We start from the raw sequence: 17,347 nt of genomic DNA on the forward strand, positions 1-17,347 counted from the left end.
GGAACGCGTGCAGATTGCTCTGTCCAATCCCTTGTCTCGCAAAACTTGAGAGGTCGACTCCCACACCCGCCCAGGTAAACGTCCACTTTTAGGGCGAGGTCACTGCACTGCAAAGTGGCACCAATGTGGCTATTCCTTCTTGTGTGAGTGATGCTGGGTAAGAGGTCCCAAGCTCACGACAGCACACATCTAAAGGGCCTCCGCAACAAAGCTCAAAAGGGTCCGTCGAACTGCTTGCTCAATTAGCGGGGCTATTTGCGGCTTCCGCCGCTGTCTGTTCCGAGGAAGATGTTGCGTTCGCAGAAACCACTGTGGTCATCTTGTGGAATTGTTCAGGGCAACTGACGGCACGGCGCCTCGCTTTCCGACTAGTAAGGACAATACACGGTCAACAACAGGCCGGCAGCCCTTCGGCGACTTCTTTGACGAAGAAAGAAGGCCACTCGTAACAAGTGACAAAGCTATCCCTCATTTTTGGTGGGACGCATATAAATGTAGTAATCCCCCATTCCACATCAGTTGAAGCCCATTGTAGTAGTGGTAGGTGCCCAAAATGAGGATTGAGCAACTACACGTCATACTCTTCATCAATAGCATCACATCACTGAACTTTGACAAGGGCAGATCATTATTTACGACTACAGAAAATAAATTGACTGCCGAGTGACGAAGTAGGTTTTTTATAAGGTAAATATTTCTATCATGTTGGAACACCTAAACCAAGCTCTTCAAAGGTGGCTGAAAAGGTCACAAGGCTGCTAATTGAAAGGCAGCATTCAATTACCATGTTTAGTTTGATTAAACAGGCATGTGAGCAAAGATAAGCCACTTTACACTCAAATTATGTGACCATAAATAAATTACCTATCAGAGTAGTTGACAAGAAGATTGACAAGTAGTTGACAAGTTGTGCAGATGCATTTGCTGGCACATATTTTCTACCACAGAAAAAACCTAGTGTATGAATATAACAACAAAAAAAGATTTTCGGCAAGACAGCCTTTGCTCTGACCTGTCCCAAGTATTTTTTCTTTTCTTTCTTTTTCACATTGTTTTTCGTGCGTATTTCTAAATCGCAGTAATCGCCTGTCCTTCCTAGGTAACCAATTTTGTGTGGCATCGTAGGTTTGAGCACTTTTAATTTAGCGAAATTTTAAAGGGGCCCTGCAACACAAGTAGCCATAGAAGGTATTCACTAAAGGAGTTTATTGCCGCACGAATTCACCATCACAAATGTTTTCAAATTTTGTCCAGTTCGAGTGAAGTTACAAAGATTCGTCGTGCGCTGCAATTGCTTTCTCTCTACTCTCGTCCCAATGAAAGCGCTGGAAGCTATACAGGGAAGGATGGCACGGGGAAAGAAAATATGTCACACGCACCTCGTGACCTTGAGCACTTCCTCTCTCTTCTTTTCGAATGCACGGTTGTTTAGTTCAATCTCGCACGCATGCATAGACATGTCGTGGCCTCCCGTGGTGGCCCCAAAAATGACGAAGCACACCGCGCTCAAATTGGCCAATGGCTGATACTAGGCCTGGGACGTAGTGATTTTGCGCCTGTAGCATCATTTGTCAGGAGAGGAGAAAGTGATTTTTAGCTGACTTTGAGAATTGATTGTGAATTCCAGGTCCCTTGCTTACACTACAATATTTGACCCCGTGCTACATTATTTGACCCGCGACTACCGATCTGCAATGTTTTCTGACCATGCTCAAAAAGTATTGCAGAGAAAAAGTAAAGGTTAAACTAAGTTGTATCATATAAGAAGCCAAAAACTGATTTTAGGCAACTATAGCACCTTTTACTGCTTCAAGGCCCAAATACAACACAGTCACCTAACTTTTAAACTTATGGCTTCACATTGACAAGTTAGCACTGTTTGAACACAAACCTTCTTAAACTGTAACTTCAGTTATTTCATATTCTGGTATAGTCAACCTTTACGATGAAATTACCAAAATTATGGTTTTGAAAAATTAATATCTACGGTCTAAACACTCAGTGGTTATCGTATAGCCCCTTTGAAGAATACTGAATGTAGTCACTCAAATTTGTTTGCACGTTCTCTCACAAAATCTCAGTTTTTTAAACTGTAAATTAAGTGAATTTCAGGCCCTTGGAAGAAAATATCACACCTACCGATTGCCGTGTTGGCGATCACAGTGTCCTGAAAACCCTATGCAAAAGAATGTCAAGGGAAGGAATGCCTGCAAGGTTTTACAGTTAGTCCAATAGCTTTTTTCTAGTCCACTGGTGTGTTTAACACCTCACCACAGAAACACACACAAGCAAATACATTTGTGGTCTTTCCCCGACAAAGCGAAGCATGTTTCAAGTGCATAGCACTCTAAGGTATCTGGGCCATCGTCCATCTATAAATCTCGTGGCTTGGTCACGCTTGCAATTTAGTGGTAGATAAAGGACTAAAACACTGCTAGCAATGCTCTAAACTGGATTAATCTAACCAAACAAAGCATGAAATGATATAACGAACAGAAACTACTAAGATGTGATTGCAATAAGCTAAAATCGCTAAACATGCCTCAGTCATGAGCGGCGAACTCCTGCGCCGTGCAAGAGATGGCGCCACAGTATCGCAGAGCACACCGATTGCTTCACCCACTTGCACTTCTCTGGCGAAAACAACTTGATGGAATTTGCTGCAGATAATGTGTATCTTAACTGCCCTAACAAGAAGTAAGTCGATCGATCACATCAAAAAGTAGTGGCATGTTGCACACCGAGCTTACAAATCTCCCTGCATGCTTACCTCGAAAATTAATGTCATCGATGGTTCTGTAAAAGCAGCAGTGCGAACGCTACGAACAGGAATTGCTGCTCGACCTCCACATTGAAGGACCACATTCCAGCTGGTTTCCAATTGCTAGAAACCGATATGATCGATTGAACGCATTCACTTTTTCTTACTGGGTTTGCACTCAGAGCATCACCTAAAAGCTGCAACAGTGGCACAATTCACTTGCACAGACCTTCCCAGCTACAGCTATGTGTTGAGCTGCATTATCGGCAGTCATCAAAGCTGTTGCAGACAGCTGCATACATTGACGAACATGAATCTATCAAAACAAAGCTAATGTGGAAAACCCTTTATGAAGGCAACATTCTCGGGTAATGCTGCAATGAGGGATGCATGCAACCATTAAAATTAAGAAGTAGTGTAAATGTTCATGTTCACAACAAGGAAGCGATATCACAACCATGTCAGGAAATAATGCACTGCCTCTAGAAAGTGTACACTACAATAGAGTGCCACAACCAGCGCAGAGATGGCCTTTGAGTGGATGGCAGCTCAGACACTGGATGGCTTCACGCCTATTAGTCAAAGTATCGCAATAGACAAAGTATTATTAGACAAAGTATAGCAATAGTGGCAGAGTTGGACACTACTCTTATTCCTCATGACAGTGGTAAGAACCTTAAAATGTTTAATGCAGTGCCAGATCTCTATGCTAAGCCACATTTTCTTGATAAAACACGAATACACAAAACAGTATAACCTTTGGTTCATGGCTAACTAGCTGCAACCCGTGTTTGTTACACAGTGCATGTAAATCTATTACTGCTTTGCAGTCTGTTTTCTACAAACAGCTATAGCCTAATGCTTTAGTGACTCAATCAGGGCATATAAGCTGCCGTCACACAGTGAGCAAGCATGCAGCGCTATATATACAAACTGCAGTCCTGCTAATATAGGGCACAAGAGGGTGCCACTTGAAGATCTAAAGTATTGTAAAGATGCTTCACCCCCCTTCTCCTGCAAAGTCAATTTTGCCACATTGAACACGCGTCCAGTCTTAGCATAGCTAGTTTCACCATCAAGTAAGAGATAACGCTGTAAATGCGATGGCGGCACCAGCAGCGCCACCTGGCACGAGAGAAGTTAGGCAAGTGTATAGGGAACAGATGCAAGTCTCCTTTTGGGGTTTACCACCACGCGTGGATGGATGGCTCTCAGCAGGGTCTGTTTATACAATTCCACGGGTCAGTCCCACAGGCACTGGACAAAATTATGCAGGACAAAGTTCAAGCATGAGGGTTATTTAAAGCTTATTATTTACAAGAAGAGCACCACACAAGTCTGAGCGTGACAAACATATTTGCTCGCACCAAGCCCTTTTGTCACCTCCCTCACTTGAAAAGATGTCTGCAGTGAGCCAATATTAACATTAATCTTATTTGACGCGAGCAACATTAAACATCATAAAGCCCTTGAAGCTAATTGCTTTAAGGGCTAGCCAGTATGCACACATTTGAAGAAGGGCCGTTCTTTGAAGTACAATCCGTCTGAACGACGTTCACGTTTCCGCCAACTGATCGAACCGCAGGTCCATCACCACATGTTCAACATGGGGTGCATACGACTTGACGTGCTCAACATGGGTACATGTAATCTGCCAGCTGCAGCTCGGATAACAGTATTTCATCAAGTCTGCCATGGAGGTGCAAACTTGACGGACGCACTCTTTTAGCTGATCAGACATCAATCCTTTTGCATCGGGCTTCGATTCGACGTTTTCGTGGACATGCATCCAGCACCTCTTGCGCTGAGGATTGAGCGCTCTACATGCTGTCTTCCAGCCTATGGCAGACGACGGGATCAGGCCCAGGTTAACTCGATCGGCAGCTCCTTCGGGACAGACCTGTGGCACGAGAACAAAACAACAGCTTTTCCGTGGCTGCTTTTAAGACAGTCGAAACCACATGTAGGTAATTATTGTGTGCATCACATAGCTGGAAAATGCACATTAATATATTTTTCCTATAGAAAATATATTATCCACTGAATTGCCTGTATATAGAACATTTTAATGATCCCTTTCAGGTTGAATAAATCTGGTTTTAACTGTATAGCTAAACTGCAACAACAGAGCCCTCGCTTGTGGAGTTGCTCATCTGCTTTGAGTTCACTACTATGAGAATTTAAAGTGACACTGGCAACATGCATATATTCATTATATGCTAATATAGACGAGCAACAGCTTCACACAATGTCACGTGTTTGAAGCAAACTTTGCACGTAAAGTAACTTTTCTCATTACGTGCAAAGTAGCTTTTCTTCTAAAGCTTCTGTAGTTACCCGGTTGCCGAATACCTTGGGGCAGTTACACAGTGTTACAAGTGTCAAAGGCATGGGCACATATTGAGACACTGCACAAGCTCGGTGCACTGCAAAGTGTGTGCTGGGCCTCACTCGCACAAGGAATGCACGTCAAGAGCACTACCTAAATGTGCGAACTGCGGTGGCCCACACCCAGCCTCATATGTAGGATGCATAAAAAAAAGGCTGCTACACTCACACCCACGTTGAAGCAAGCACAAGGGAAACCACCAAAGCGGAACGAACCATCAAAAAACATTCCATTGAACCTCTGAATGACGGCAGCATCACATATCTACGAGACTTCTCGACTACCAGTAGCATCGACGTCACCTTCGCAACAAGCTCAGTTGCCCGTAACTTTCACAGGTGCACTGACTAGGAAACACGGGGGAGTGATCACTACCCAATCATGATATCAGCTGTTGGTGCGAAGATGTCATCAAAGAAATTAATTACAAGATCTACTGATTGGGATGCATTCAAAGACGCCGCTAGCAAAGGAATTACTGCTGCATGCAAGGATGAAGAATTACTCACCACGATGTCTCATTACCTAAAAGCATGCACGCGTCTTTCAGCTAAGAATGACAGATTTCCGTCAATAGACGAGGTGTTTGAAAAACTGTGTGCCATTCGCAGGCGAGCTGAAAGGAAAGCATTGCGCACAAAGTGTCTTGAAGACATTCGAGCCTGCCGACAGACACGTCATATCCTGCGTTACCTGATAAACATAGCTGCCAATGATGGGGCGACTTTTGCTCCACACTGGACGTTTATCAACCGGTAGCCAAAATATGGCAGGTCTTTAGAGGCATGTGAACACCACTCCAACAGCTTCACCCTTTCACCGCACTTTCCCTTCACGAACGGAAACCCCTGAAAGAGCTGTCAGAAGAATACCGCACACTGTTATCATCAACTTCAATACCCTGGAGCTCTTCCGCAAACAACAAGTCTGAATTCTCACGAGAGACAGTGCCAGCATTGGATTTGCCATTCACAATTGAAGAACGGAACACCACAATCAGCGAATCAAACAGGCAAACATCACCCGGTCATGACGAAATAAGCTATGAAGCCATTGCAAACTTACCCCACACCTCTCGCCTACGACTCCTAGAATATTATAATTTTTCATGGCTGTCTGGCGAGGTTCCCGCAGAATGGAAACTCGCTAAAATAGTGCCCATTTTGAAACCTTCAAAGCAGCCAACAAGCTACGCCTCTTTCGACCCATTGCCCTGCTGAGTTGCGTTGGCAAGGATCGGATGGTTCATAAACGAATGACTTGGTTTTTAGAAAACCACGACAAATTTCCTCAAGAAATGAACGGATTCCGTCAAGGCAGATCAGCTATCGATAATGTCATCACCCTCGTCTATTCACTTGAAGAGGACCTCTTCGCTGGACGCATTCCAATAGCTATCTTTCTCGACATCAAAGCAGCTTTTGACTCCGTCTTTCACCATGCCATTCTTGCAGCCATGGTCAGTCTTGGCTTTGGAGGAAGACTGTATAAATGGATTGAGAGCTATTTAAAAGAACGGAAGATATATATGTGCACTCCAAACGGTCCCACACAATTCTACAAAGTAGAGAAGGACGTACCCCAAGGTGCAGTGCTTAGTACACTCCTTTTCAACATCACCCTTATACATATAACAAGGATATTGCCGCGAGGAGTGCACATCACAATTTACGCCGACAATATCTGTATCTGGAGTGCTTCAAGTTCGCGTTTTCTTACCAAACATTCAAAAAGCTTTACAGAACCAAACCATTCAAAAAGCTTTACAGAACCTCTTCCTGTATTTGACTTCCCGGATATGCACTTTTCTCCAAAAAAGAGCACAGCCATGGCATTCACGAGAAAGAAAATGACCAAGTATCCGCTTCTCCTCGGTGGCCGGCCACTGACCTATGTACGGTCTCAGCCATTTCTTGGAATAGTCATCGACAGAAGTCTTTTCTGGTCTCCTCAGGTGAAAAAACTTCGAGCGAGAATAGCTGCAGCATCACAACTCTTCAAATTCATGGCGAGAACACGATGGGGATGCAAGTGCCGATCAATGGTCCTGCTTGAGGAAGCGTATATTGAAGGAACCTTGCTTTATTGCCTACCGGTGCTTCACCGACGATCACCAACAAACAAGAGCACTTTAGAAGCTGCACAAAACAATTGCCTAAGAATCTGTCTGGGCCTTCTGAAGAGCTTATCAGGCTCAGGAACTGTAGCGGAAGCAGGACGTCTTCCGCTAGATGTCATCTGCACTCAAGAAATATTGCGCACTCATTTCCGCCATGTCATACATGGGAAGAAGCATTTTCTGTACCGCATACATTTAACCCACAGCAATTCAGCATTCGGCCAAGCTGTGCGAATGCAGCAACTTACTGCTATCAGACAGCCGAAGAAGTTGATGCCTCCAAGATTTCCTCCGTAGATGCTTTCACCTCTTGATATAAAACAATGTGTCCCAGGAATCAATGAAGCGAAAAGAAGTATTGCACAGGCCACACTGCTGCAGACTACTTTCTTCTACTTAGCCCAGCATTACACTCAGTGTTCTCATATTTATGCTGATGCCTCAACTACTCAGGAGATCTCGTCATATGGCCTCTATGTTCCCTCTACAGGACGAAATCTATCCGACTGGCTACAACGCAAGACATCATCAACGACACCAGAACTTCGTGGAATTAAAGAAGCAGTCCTCTACATCCTGCGTCAAATGCCGAACCGATGGGTGATCTTCACCGACTCTAAGGGAGCTCTACAAATACTATACAGCCTCTTAAATAAAACAAATTATCACCCTATTTCATTTGATATAGCATACTTACACCACTTGGCTATTATAGCGAGTCACGCTATCACATTCCAATGGATACCGGCTCATTGCGGTATACTGGCCAATGAAAAAGCAGATGAAGCGGCCCGCAAAGGACTTCAAAAGCAAAATTACAGGCGAACCTGTTTCACTAAATCAGATGCTTCCCAGCTGGCTAAAAGGCTTGCTTCCAAAGAAAAGAAGAGGCTATGGAACCTCCCGACACATCCTTATTCTTTTCTCCACTCTATCGACCCACATCTAAGGACTAGACTCCCATCCCGAATCCCTCGACACCTGGAAACTCTCTACCACCGTCTCCGGCTGAACACTGCTTATGGAAACAATTTACTGTATCGCTTCAGTCAAGTAGACAGTCCATACTGCAATAACTGTGGCTCCATAGAAACTGTAAAACATATCTTGTTTGAGTGCCGAGCGTATGCCGATGAGCATGCACTCTGTGAACACTGCATGCATCTGTTAACCCAAAGAACTTTATCAGTTGATTGTGTCCTGGACCCTTTCCCCAGCTTCACACAATAGAAGCAAGCGATTAAACATTTATTCGCGTATTTAGACAATATCGGTCAGCTAGACAAACTGTAGGGGCTCCTTGAAAACTGAAGTCATGCTGTCAGCACACGTCCCCGCCCAAGAGACAGAAAAATGTCTGAATATTTACTTTTTTTTTTCATTTTAATTCTTAATATTTTCTCTCTCTCTTCTGCCGTAGTCCCCAATCTCCTTTCCCACGTAGAGTAGCAAGTCAGCGACACACACACGCCGGCTAAATTATCAGCATTTCAATAAAAAGCTCTCTCTCTCTCTGTTCTAAGTGAGCTCCCACAGAGTGAAATTAACATTTGGCCCCCATGCTACGTAAGAAACAATATATCGCGGTGAGAGCAGCAATCACTCTAGCTAGGCTTGCTCTTTGCTGTTGTGAACCTACAAAGTGTAGTTTAGATTTCATGTACAAATGCACCCTACATAGAATTTCCCGACCCATTTTCTTGAGAAAGATGCAGTGTCTTCTTTTTGAATAATTGCTCTATTAGGTCGATCTGGGCGACCATTTCTTCTGGAAAATCGTTCTGAAGGTGGCGAAAACAGGTGTTTCGAACCAGATATCATGTGCATTTTAGAAGACCGCAAGTTTGAGCCAGTTGGTGATGCATACTGGGTAAGGTAAAGCGCAACGTGCAGTACAGAAAAGTGAGACAGACGGGACATCCTGTCTTGAGTTTTTGTTGCTGGTCACCGATATTCTCATGCTCATGCACATATTTTAAAAGTACGTGCGGGTGTGTTGAAATAAATTTTCGTAGTCCTTAGTAGCTCTCGCACCATCTGTCTCACTTTTTTGACCCATCTATTGCAATTGGCTTAACCAAGTATGATATGTATTAGGTACACTCTTCATTTCACTACGCACTGTCAAGACAGAGGCTGCAGCTTTTCGGTGTCACCATTGGCATGAAGCATGTGTGCTGACTACTCTAGTCAAAATTATTCGGTGAAGGCTGATTTTGGGACACAAAGAATAAGTGTGGGGGCCCACAGAAACGTATGGGCACTGGGCATGAGCATCCTTCAGAAAGAAATTTGGCACGAAACTTAATCCCCACTTCAAATTAACAAAACCTTATTCTATATATGCAGTAATTACTGCATATGTATATGCAGTGATCACCGTATACAGTTGGTGTCGTCTCACCTCTCGGCAATCACCGGCATGGACGGTACACCGGTCCTGCACCCCATTCAGTTGTAGGTTCCTGTGCAGAGCCTCAAGGGCATCGGGGTTCCATTCGCAGGCATGCACGTGCGCTGCTCCCGTGTGCAGAAGGTATGGCAGGGTGAAGTAACCAATGCCTGGGGTTACGACAGAGAGAAAAAAAAATACTGCCGATGTTTGGCTATTGACTACTGTACTTACATAATTGTAGCTCGACACATTTTGTCTGAATTTGGAATCCGAAGTTGGGGGGGGCGTCAACCGTGAATCGAAAACTAGTTTAGGTTGTGAAGCCTTTCCAAAAATGATCCCTGCGTATTTCTGCAAAGCTAGCTTTCATGCACAGCACTTGAGCACTGTCGTGAAGCCACATTGGCATACCAGTGGCCCTATGGTGTGCCAAAAAATTACTTTATTGTGATAGCAGTTATATTGACACCCCCGGCTGATTTTTGCCATCACCGTCATGCCCCGTATATGTATGTGTACTTATATATCTATGTAGAAAAGCCATAAAGAAAAATATATTAGTAGGAAAAATTCCAAAGGGCCATACCCGGGATTCGAACCAGTGACCTCTGGCTCCGCAGCACGCTGCGCTAGCCAACACAGCCACTCGCCATGCTTGTACTGGTGATACACTGGCAAGCTATTCGTATGCACAATTTAGCGCTCGTGCTACACATATATCAAAAGTTTAAGCTTATTTTCAATCGCCAATGCTTTTGCATATTCTTTCAAATTGAAAACTGCCCTTGACACGGGCAAAAAAAAGTGACCTCCTTCTGTTCCACCCATGATGTAGAAGACTGTTCCACTGACGATTTGAAAGAGAAAAAAAAGAATGCGGGGCACACCAGGGATCAGATGCCACCGCATGGCGGGAGACGCAGAGGTGTCAGTCCACGTGCCACAGTTTAAAAGATTAAAAGAATAGAAAGACATGTTGATCCCTCTGTCATAGCAATAGGTATAATTTGAAAGTGAAACGTGTCTTTATAGAAGTAGTGCTTATTGTGCAGTGGTATATATGTGGCTATATATATAGTGATATATGGCTTGTACAATTTCTATAGGTGTTTCGCGGCTATAGCACCGTTTGACATGGACACAGCCATGTTGATGCCTGATGGCATGTCTCCATCGCGACGACCATAGGCGGAGAGTACAGGAGGGGAGCTGGCCCGGGATATTTTTTAAAAGCTTGGCTAAGGCTCTTATCCACCAACAACAAACTACTGGCCATCTTGTCTTGCAGGCATTTCACAGGGGACTGTTTATGCGCGTTCCGTTTCCTTTCAGGCTTTTCGAACTCGGATCATGGGGAAATAACAAGGGAGTGGCGCCATGATCGCAGTGAGAACGAAGTCACGGGATGACGAAAAATGCGGCATATGCATGGCTATTGTGCAAAATAAGTACGGCATTGGCCATTCCACAGAACTGGTCTGAGCTATACCATATAAACCAAGCGAAGTGCCAAAAGAAACAAAGTGGCCAGCAACATGACGGGTGGGGACGGTGCAGTTATTTTTTCTTCGTAATTAAACAAACTTTTTTTTTATACACATGAACTCATTTTATTGCAAACATCACTTTCATTGAAGGTCATTAAGGATTGTAGTGTGACAGTAAAATATGGTCAAATTATGAGTTAATGTCATTCACTGTCATTCAACTACATTAGATTTCCCAATTTACAGAGATGAAAATTTGGCAGTCAAGTGGATGAATAGATTTTGACTTTACTTTTATTTATTTCCAGGAAAGACTTCTTAATCTTCATTGAGTAGCAAAGCCTTAAGGGACATTAAAAACTACACCTGCATGAGTAAAAATGGTAGGAAGGCCAATGGGGAACTAGTTACCCATATGACCGTTACACTATCACAGCAAGATTTGAGCATGACTACTTTGATACCTTAAGGTGACAGTATAACTACTCTTGTAGTAGACTATAATCAAGGTACCAGCAAAGAGGTCCACGACGATCTCGCCTCGGCAGTCCATGTTGGATACCCGGAGCTTCTCCGTGACATTTCCCGCACTGAACATGCACTTAGTGACGTCAAAAGTGTACCTGCATCGGCACAAGACAAAAACACACACCTGTCTGTAGGCACACAAAATGAACTTCCGCAAGTATCAAGCTAAAGGAACTGGCTAACGCCTGCTATACACAGAGTGATAATACTGTTATGTCTGATGAGAACATTGCAATTTACAGCAAGCAGAACTAGATAAAAGAGCCTGATCTAGAGTAGTCTAGCCCAGCCTAACGTAGTTCAACATGCCTAAAAAGCAGATATGTGGTCGCGTCAGTAGGTAACGATGCATCATTGAAGGTAGTGAGAAAGATACAAATGGATGAATAATTGTTAGCTTGGCACTTTAGCTTGTTGTTTTTATTTTATTTTCTGCATACCATAAAATGCCAAGCAAGCACCCCTCGGATGGTGAAGCATTATCCGACCAGATTAATTATGGGAGGGGGGCCTTGCTCGGCCATGGACAGAAATTCAAGATGGTACCCCGAGAGCCACTAAAAATAAAAAATGCTCATCTCTGATTCTAATGAAATGCTTTATTTATTTACTCATTTTACTTCCTTTAGCCACTGTCAGACAATTCCTCAGAGCCAGACACAAAAGTTAAGCCCGCGCGTGTGGCCGCTGATGAAAAGAGGAAGAGGGGGGCGTTTGCTCGGTCATTATTGCTTATTTCGGATCTCCTTTTCGAAAAAGTGAGGGTGGCACTTGCTCGGCATACAGTATATATGCATGTGCATCTCACAAAGAGTTTTTATTTGAAAAGGCTGCTCTTGGCCCTCTTTTTATTTTTTCTTGGTAAAGGTTTGCACTACCTACAATGATGCATCAGAAATAGATGCATAGCCCCTCATTTTGCATAGCATGTGAAATAATCAGCTGGTTTAGATTGATAAATTGAAATGCGAGAATGCAAATTTGTTAATTTTGTGAACATATTTTCATTCATAGAGGAGGAAATCAAGGTCGAGCTTTTATTGCCCAATTTCGTCGATAGAAATGTAAGGTCACGGATTTCAGAGTTCATTCTTGCTATTTAGATGACATTGGTTTAACCAAACTTACAGAATCTTGGTAAGTGAAGTCTGTAGCCATGACAGAGGACAATAATTCATTTTTACCGACTAGATGCTATGTAGGACTTTGTAGATGCAATCACAGTCTACGACAACACAACATTTGGTGCAAGAATTTGAATGTGACGGCCACCCGCATTTCCTTTTCATGTGTTTTCTCGCTTTCCAATAGTCTTCGCAAGGCAAACATGATTTTGGATTCGGGAAAGAGTGATTTACTAATGTGAGAAAAATCGTTTGTCACCTCTAAACATGACAACCGACTCAACGGATCTGGTACAAGACAAGCTTTCAAACAAAACGTAAAAAATATATATATATGGAGGTTGCTGGTACACACTTGATCTTGTTGTCGACGTGCACGACCCAGCCATCGTGTCCGCGCACCAACTCAACCCGGGGAGTTCGGTGCCCGTCGTCCGCGATCCTTCCCGCCAGTGCCAGCCTCTTGCAACGGAGGGCATCACAAATCACATCCCACAGTTGGACCCCTGCAGGCCAAATGAACATTCCGCTGTTACCAACTCTCATTAGCTTCATGTTTAAATGAGGAGCAATAAGCTGAAATCGTATGGTGTAATGAGAAACAAGATGCATGCGACACATGATGTCGGGCATATAATATTTTTTGTTGCGACTGTTTTTCAAGAAGCTTGACAATCTGTTTATGACATACTTTGCATTATCATTAACAATTAAAAATGAATCTGCAACGAATTTCGAGCATCCCCAGACGATACAGCAATACAGGATGAAAGGTGATTGTGAAGAAATAAAATGTGTTGTCAAACATCAATGCACGTGTTTGGGAAAACAAGACATGCTTTTTTTTATCTGAACAATTCTGTTATGCGGACTGCTTACTATACTATGGAGGTGCTGATGCGACCACACAACAATGTAATAAATATTTGAGCGGGGACATGCGAAGCAGTTTGGATGTTCTCTGCCGCAGTTGCTTGAAATGCAAATCTAGTAAGCTGTAGTTCGATCGCATGACCATTTTGCATACGGGAAAGACGAAATTCGAGCCGAAGATTTTAGATGTGTTTCACGTTGTAAATCATTATATTAATCATGTCAGAAATAGATCTTTGTCTCTGAGAAGGGTGTACCCACCTTGTGGAAAAATATCTTTGAGTTTGAAGTGCCAATTGTTGTGGGAAGTGACAGCAATGACCTTGCCTGAGAATTCTTGTGCGACAATGCAATTTCCTATAAAGCAAGGTTGGAAGTCCAGCATTCGTCTACGTGTGATGCCTTATTCGTATGTACGTGTTTCTGTGTATTCACTGGTACACCATTTTAAAGTTCGTAGGCATAGCTTTGCATACAAGACAGTGTGATGCCTTATTCGTATGTACGTGTTTCTGTGTATTCACTGGTACACCATTTTAAAGTTCGTAGGCATAGCTTTGCATACAAGACAGTGAAGCAGCCTGTCGTACTTGCAGCACCTTCGAGCTCGTGTGTCACTGATGTCTTCTATTATGTAGGCAAAAAGCATGCGACTCCACAACTGTCACTACACCTATCATTTAAAAGTTAGCAATACTCGGCCATCTTGTGGTAGGTGTGGGTCAAGTTCTGTCACTCTTATTTGTGAGCGTCGTTTGATACTATTCACGTTTGTGTGAGGCCAACTGCCAGCCCCGAGCCTACACTTGTCACCACATTACACGTATAGGGTGTTTTTGTTACCGTCTTCTCTATCTAAAGCAACCCGCCGTGGTGGTTTAGGGCTTACGGCGCTCGACTGCAGACTAGAAAGTCGCGGGATCGAATCCCGGCCACGTTTCGACGGAGGTGGAACGCTAGATATTCACGTACTACACCTCAGGTGCAAGATAAACAAACGCCACATGGCCGCAATTTCTGGAACCCTCCACTACGGCCTTGCTAAAAATCGTATCACGACCTAGGGCGTAAAACCGCGACCATATTTAATTATCTCCTTCGACTGCACGCACAAACCGTTACGCCACGAGAAGATCCAACTGTGGCGTAAATTATTACTTTTTAAATGCAATGACTAACCATAGCAAGCGCTACAAGCTTCACATATGTGATATATGCGTTACTGCAGACTTACGGACATGGTCCCAGCGGGAATCGTCGAAAGCGCCTCGCCTAAGGATCACAAGGTCTCCGTGTCTCTGCCATCGTTTCGGTACCTTCTTGAGAAGCTCCTGTACATCGTTTTCAGAGTAGTTTCCTGCTTTCAAAACCTGCTCAACGCCGCTGCGCAGACGCTCGGGATCGCTAGCCGTTCGGCCCATTTGATTAAACGCGTTCGTTGAAACCAACACTAAAACACTGACTTAACGCAAGTTTAGCCTCGTATACATTCAGAAAGAAACCAAAACCTTTGTAACGCGCTCTGCAGGCTGTACAACCACACAACACCTGTATACTACTATTGTATGTACAACATAAACCACGTAATTTGACGTAAACAAACACCACATTAGAGCCACGCTTGGCGCCTTGCGATGGCGATGCGGCCGTGCCGTTGCGGAGAGTGTCTAGTCGCGGGGAAAGATATTTATTTTGTATGATAGTAAAATATACAAATGTGGTAGATGACAGAGTCAGAGAAATTATAACAGAAGAGCCGGGCTGCGTTCTATTTGAAGGTGAGGAGAAACGAAAGTGGACGAAACGATCACTTTCTAGTAGGTGCATGCGTTAGTGTATGTATAGGCGTTCTGTGCTTACACTATTTAGAGCGTCTTTATGACGCACTACGCTCTAATAAACGAACAAACAAAAAGGGTGTGTCTTGTCCCACAACGATAATCATCATCCGGCTTTATTGCGCCTCTTTTTTTTTTTTTGAAAACTCGGCGCCTGTCACTTTTCTATAAAGAAAGACATTTGACGCTGATTTAAGTCGTTTGTGACCTGAAAGTGCCAGGCATGCTACGATAGTGCAAGGAAAGAAACGCAACACTAAAAAAAAAGATTTTTCGTGGAGTAGTCCTGTAACATCTGACGTGCTCGTGTTTCTTTTCTTGGAAACCCGATGCTCGCCACATTATTCTCAAGATTCTTATGTCACACAAGTAACGTATGTGCCGTTCGTGACCGCGAACTGCCGGAACCATGGTAATAACGCGTCGAAAGTACACGAAGTAGATGACGATCATTCTTGTGTGCCAGAAGTACTGCCCAAATACTTCATGTTTTGTCAGCGTTGAGGGACAAAAAGCACCCTTATTCTTTTAGTGCACGTGTTCCATCTAAGAAATGATCGAGTAAGAAGGGTGCTTCCTTGTCCCACAAAAATAATCGTCAAGTGTCTTGCGGACCTTTCTTCGCATTATCGCCGCATGCCCAGCCCTTTCAGGTCACCAACGACATGTGCGTTATCAGCGTGACATAGCATTCTTGATTATTTTTGGAGTTTATCCGCTAAAGATGATCGAGTAAAAAGGCCTGGCGTCTTTTTCGACACAGAAACATTACAGGCTTATGTTTTCACTTCTACACAGATAGGAAAATTACACGGAAATTCTCACTACAAGGTCTGCGACAGATTAGTCGAAGCTATGGCAGCGGATTTTATAAAAACAAGCTGGAAAATGGCGATCGCAGAATGTAGGAATGGGTTAGTAAAACCTGGGGAGGGCGAATCATTCAGTGCTTTATTAGTACTCGTTGACGATGGTACTACTGGGGCCAAGTCTAAAACCGGGCATGTAGGTGAAGGTCTTTCCACTCTAGTAACGAGAATCGAACGACTGTTTCGCAGGTGACAACGTTCCTTGTTCCATCTTCAGGGTGGCGGTCAAATAGCCGGTGATTACTTTTATTTTATTAGATCTACCTGTTGTTCCGCAACTGTTTTGAGTGCATTGCTAAGTGTAATTTCATCTTATTTCATGTCTGTTTCTTCTCCGGGCCAGAGGCCTACCCTCTGGTCAGCCTCTATTCCCCCTCAAGATCTGCCCTTGGTGTTGTTTCTCCGCAATAAAACCCGTAGCGTTCATGCCGCTTTGGTGCCGACCACTGGTGGGTTCATCCGTACGAAGAATCCCAAGACAATCCAAATGGAACTTCGTGCGATCACTCCCCATTCCCTAGTGATAACAGAGGTTCGTCAGTTTGGACGCGGGGGGATACTATGCTGCTCACCAGATAAGGCTTGTATCCAAGACCTTCTGAAGTGCACAACGTTTGCATCACATCCGGTGAGCTATTTTATCCCACCTCATCTAGCTTGTTGCAAAGGATTGGTTCGGGAGGTAGAAGCAAGTCTAAGCCCAAAAGAAGACTTGGACATCTTTTCCCCAGCGGTTGTTATTTCTGTTTACCGCTGTACCAAACAGGAAAACAAACAGAAAATTCCCACTGAAACTGTAATGGCCACAATCGCCGGAACGGATCGCCCTTCGGAGATCAAGGCATGGCCGCTTATCTATAGGGTCGAAGCTTTAGCTCCCCGTCCGTTGCAATGTTCTAAATGCCGGCGCTTTGGACAAAGTACTAAAGGTGGTGGATTGAACACTCGATGCCGCATATGCGGG

The 17,347-nt window shown here is 43.9% G+C and overlaps 1 protein-coding gene across 2 annotated transcripts; it reads right to left on the reverse strand.

The window, feature by feature from the left end:
* Nucleotides 1-4,051: 4,051 nt before the first annotated feature.
* LOC119180822 (tRNA wybutosine-synthesizing protein 2 homolog) lies at nucleotides 4,052-15,239 on the reverse strand. 2 transcript variants are annotated; one of them, XM_037431962.2, is made up of 5 exons: nucleotides 14,911-15,239; nucleotides 13,159-13,309; nucleotides 11,665-11,774; nucleotides 9,674-9,831; nucleotides 4,052-4,661 (listed from the first exon to the last, which is right to left on the reverse strand). In XM_037431962.2, the coding sequence occupies exons 1-5, from the start codon at nucleotides 15,095-15,097 to the stop codon at nucleotides 4,317-4,319; spliced, it is 951 nt and encodes a 316-aa protein (XP_037287859.2). In that variant the 5' UTR covers nucleotides 15,098-15,239; the 3' UTR covers nucleotides 4,052-4,316. The 2 variants fall into 2 exon arrangements, with proteins under 2 accessions (XP_037287859.2, XP_075732004.1); XM_075875889.1 differs by lacking the exon at nucleotides 14,911-15,239 and adding an exon at nucleotides 13,938-14,076.
* Between the last annotated feature and the right edge of the window lie 2,108 nt (nucleotides 15,240-17,347).

Source organism: Rhipicephalus microplus, chromosome 10 (genome assembly GCF_043290135.1).
Source record: "Rhipicephalus microplus isolate Deutch F79 chromosome 10, USDA_Rmic, whole genome shotgun sequence".
Lineage (NCBI taxonomy): Eukaryota > Metazoa > Arthropoda > Arachnida > Ixodida > Ixodidae > Rhipicephalus > Rhipicephalus microplus.

Excerpts from the sequence above, each read along its gene's own strand:
- LOC119180822 (XM_037431962.2), bottom strand. The coding sequence starts at position 15,097 with ATGGGCCGAACGGCTAGCGATCCCGAGCGTCTGCGCAGCGGCGTTGAG. Across the intron at positions 13,310-14,910 it reads TTCCCGCTGGGACCATGTCC|GGGTCCAACTGTGGGATGTG; the intron begins GTAAGTCTGCAG and ends TTTGGCCTGCAG. Across the intron at positions 4,662-9,673 it reads ATGCCGGTGATTGCCGAGAG|GTCTGTCCCGAAGGAGCTGC; the intron begins GTGAGACGACAC and ends CTCGTGCCACAG.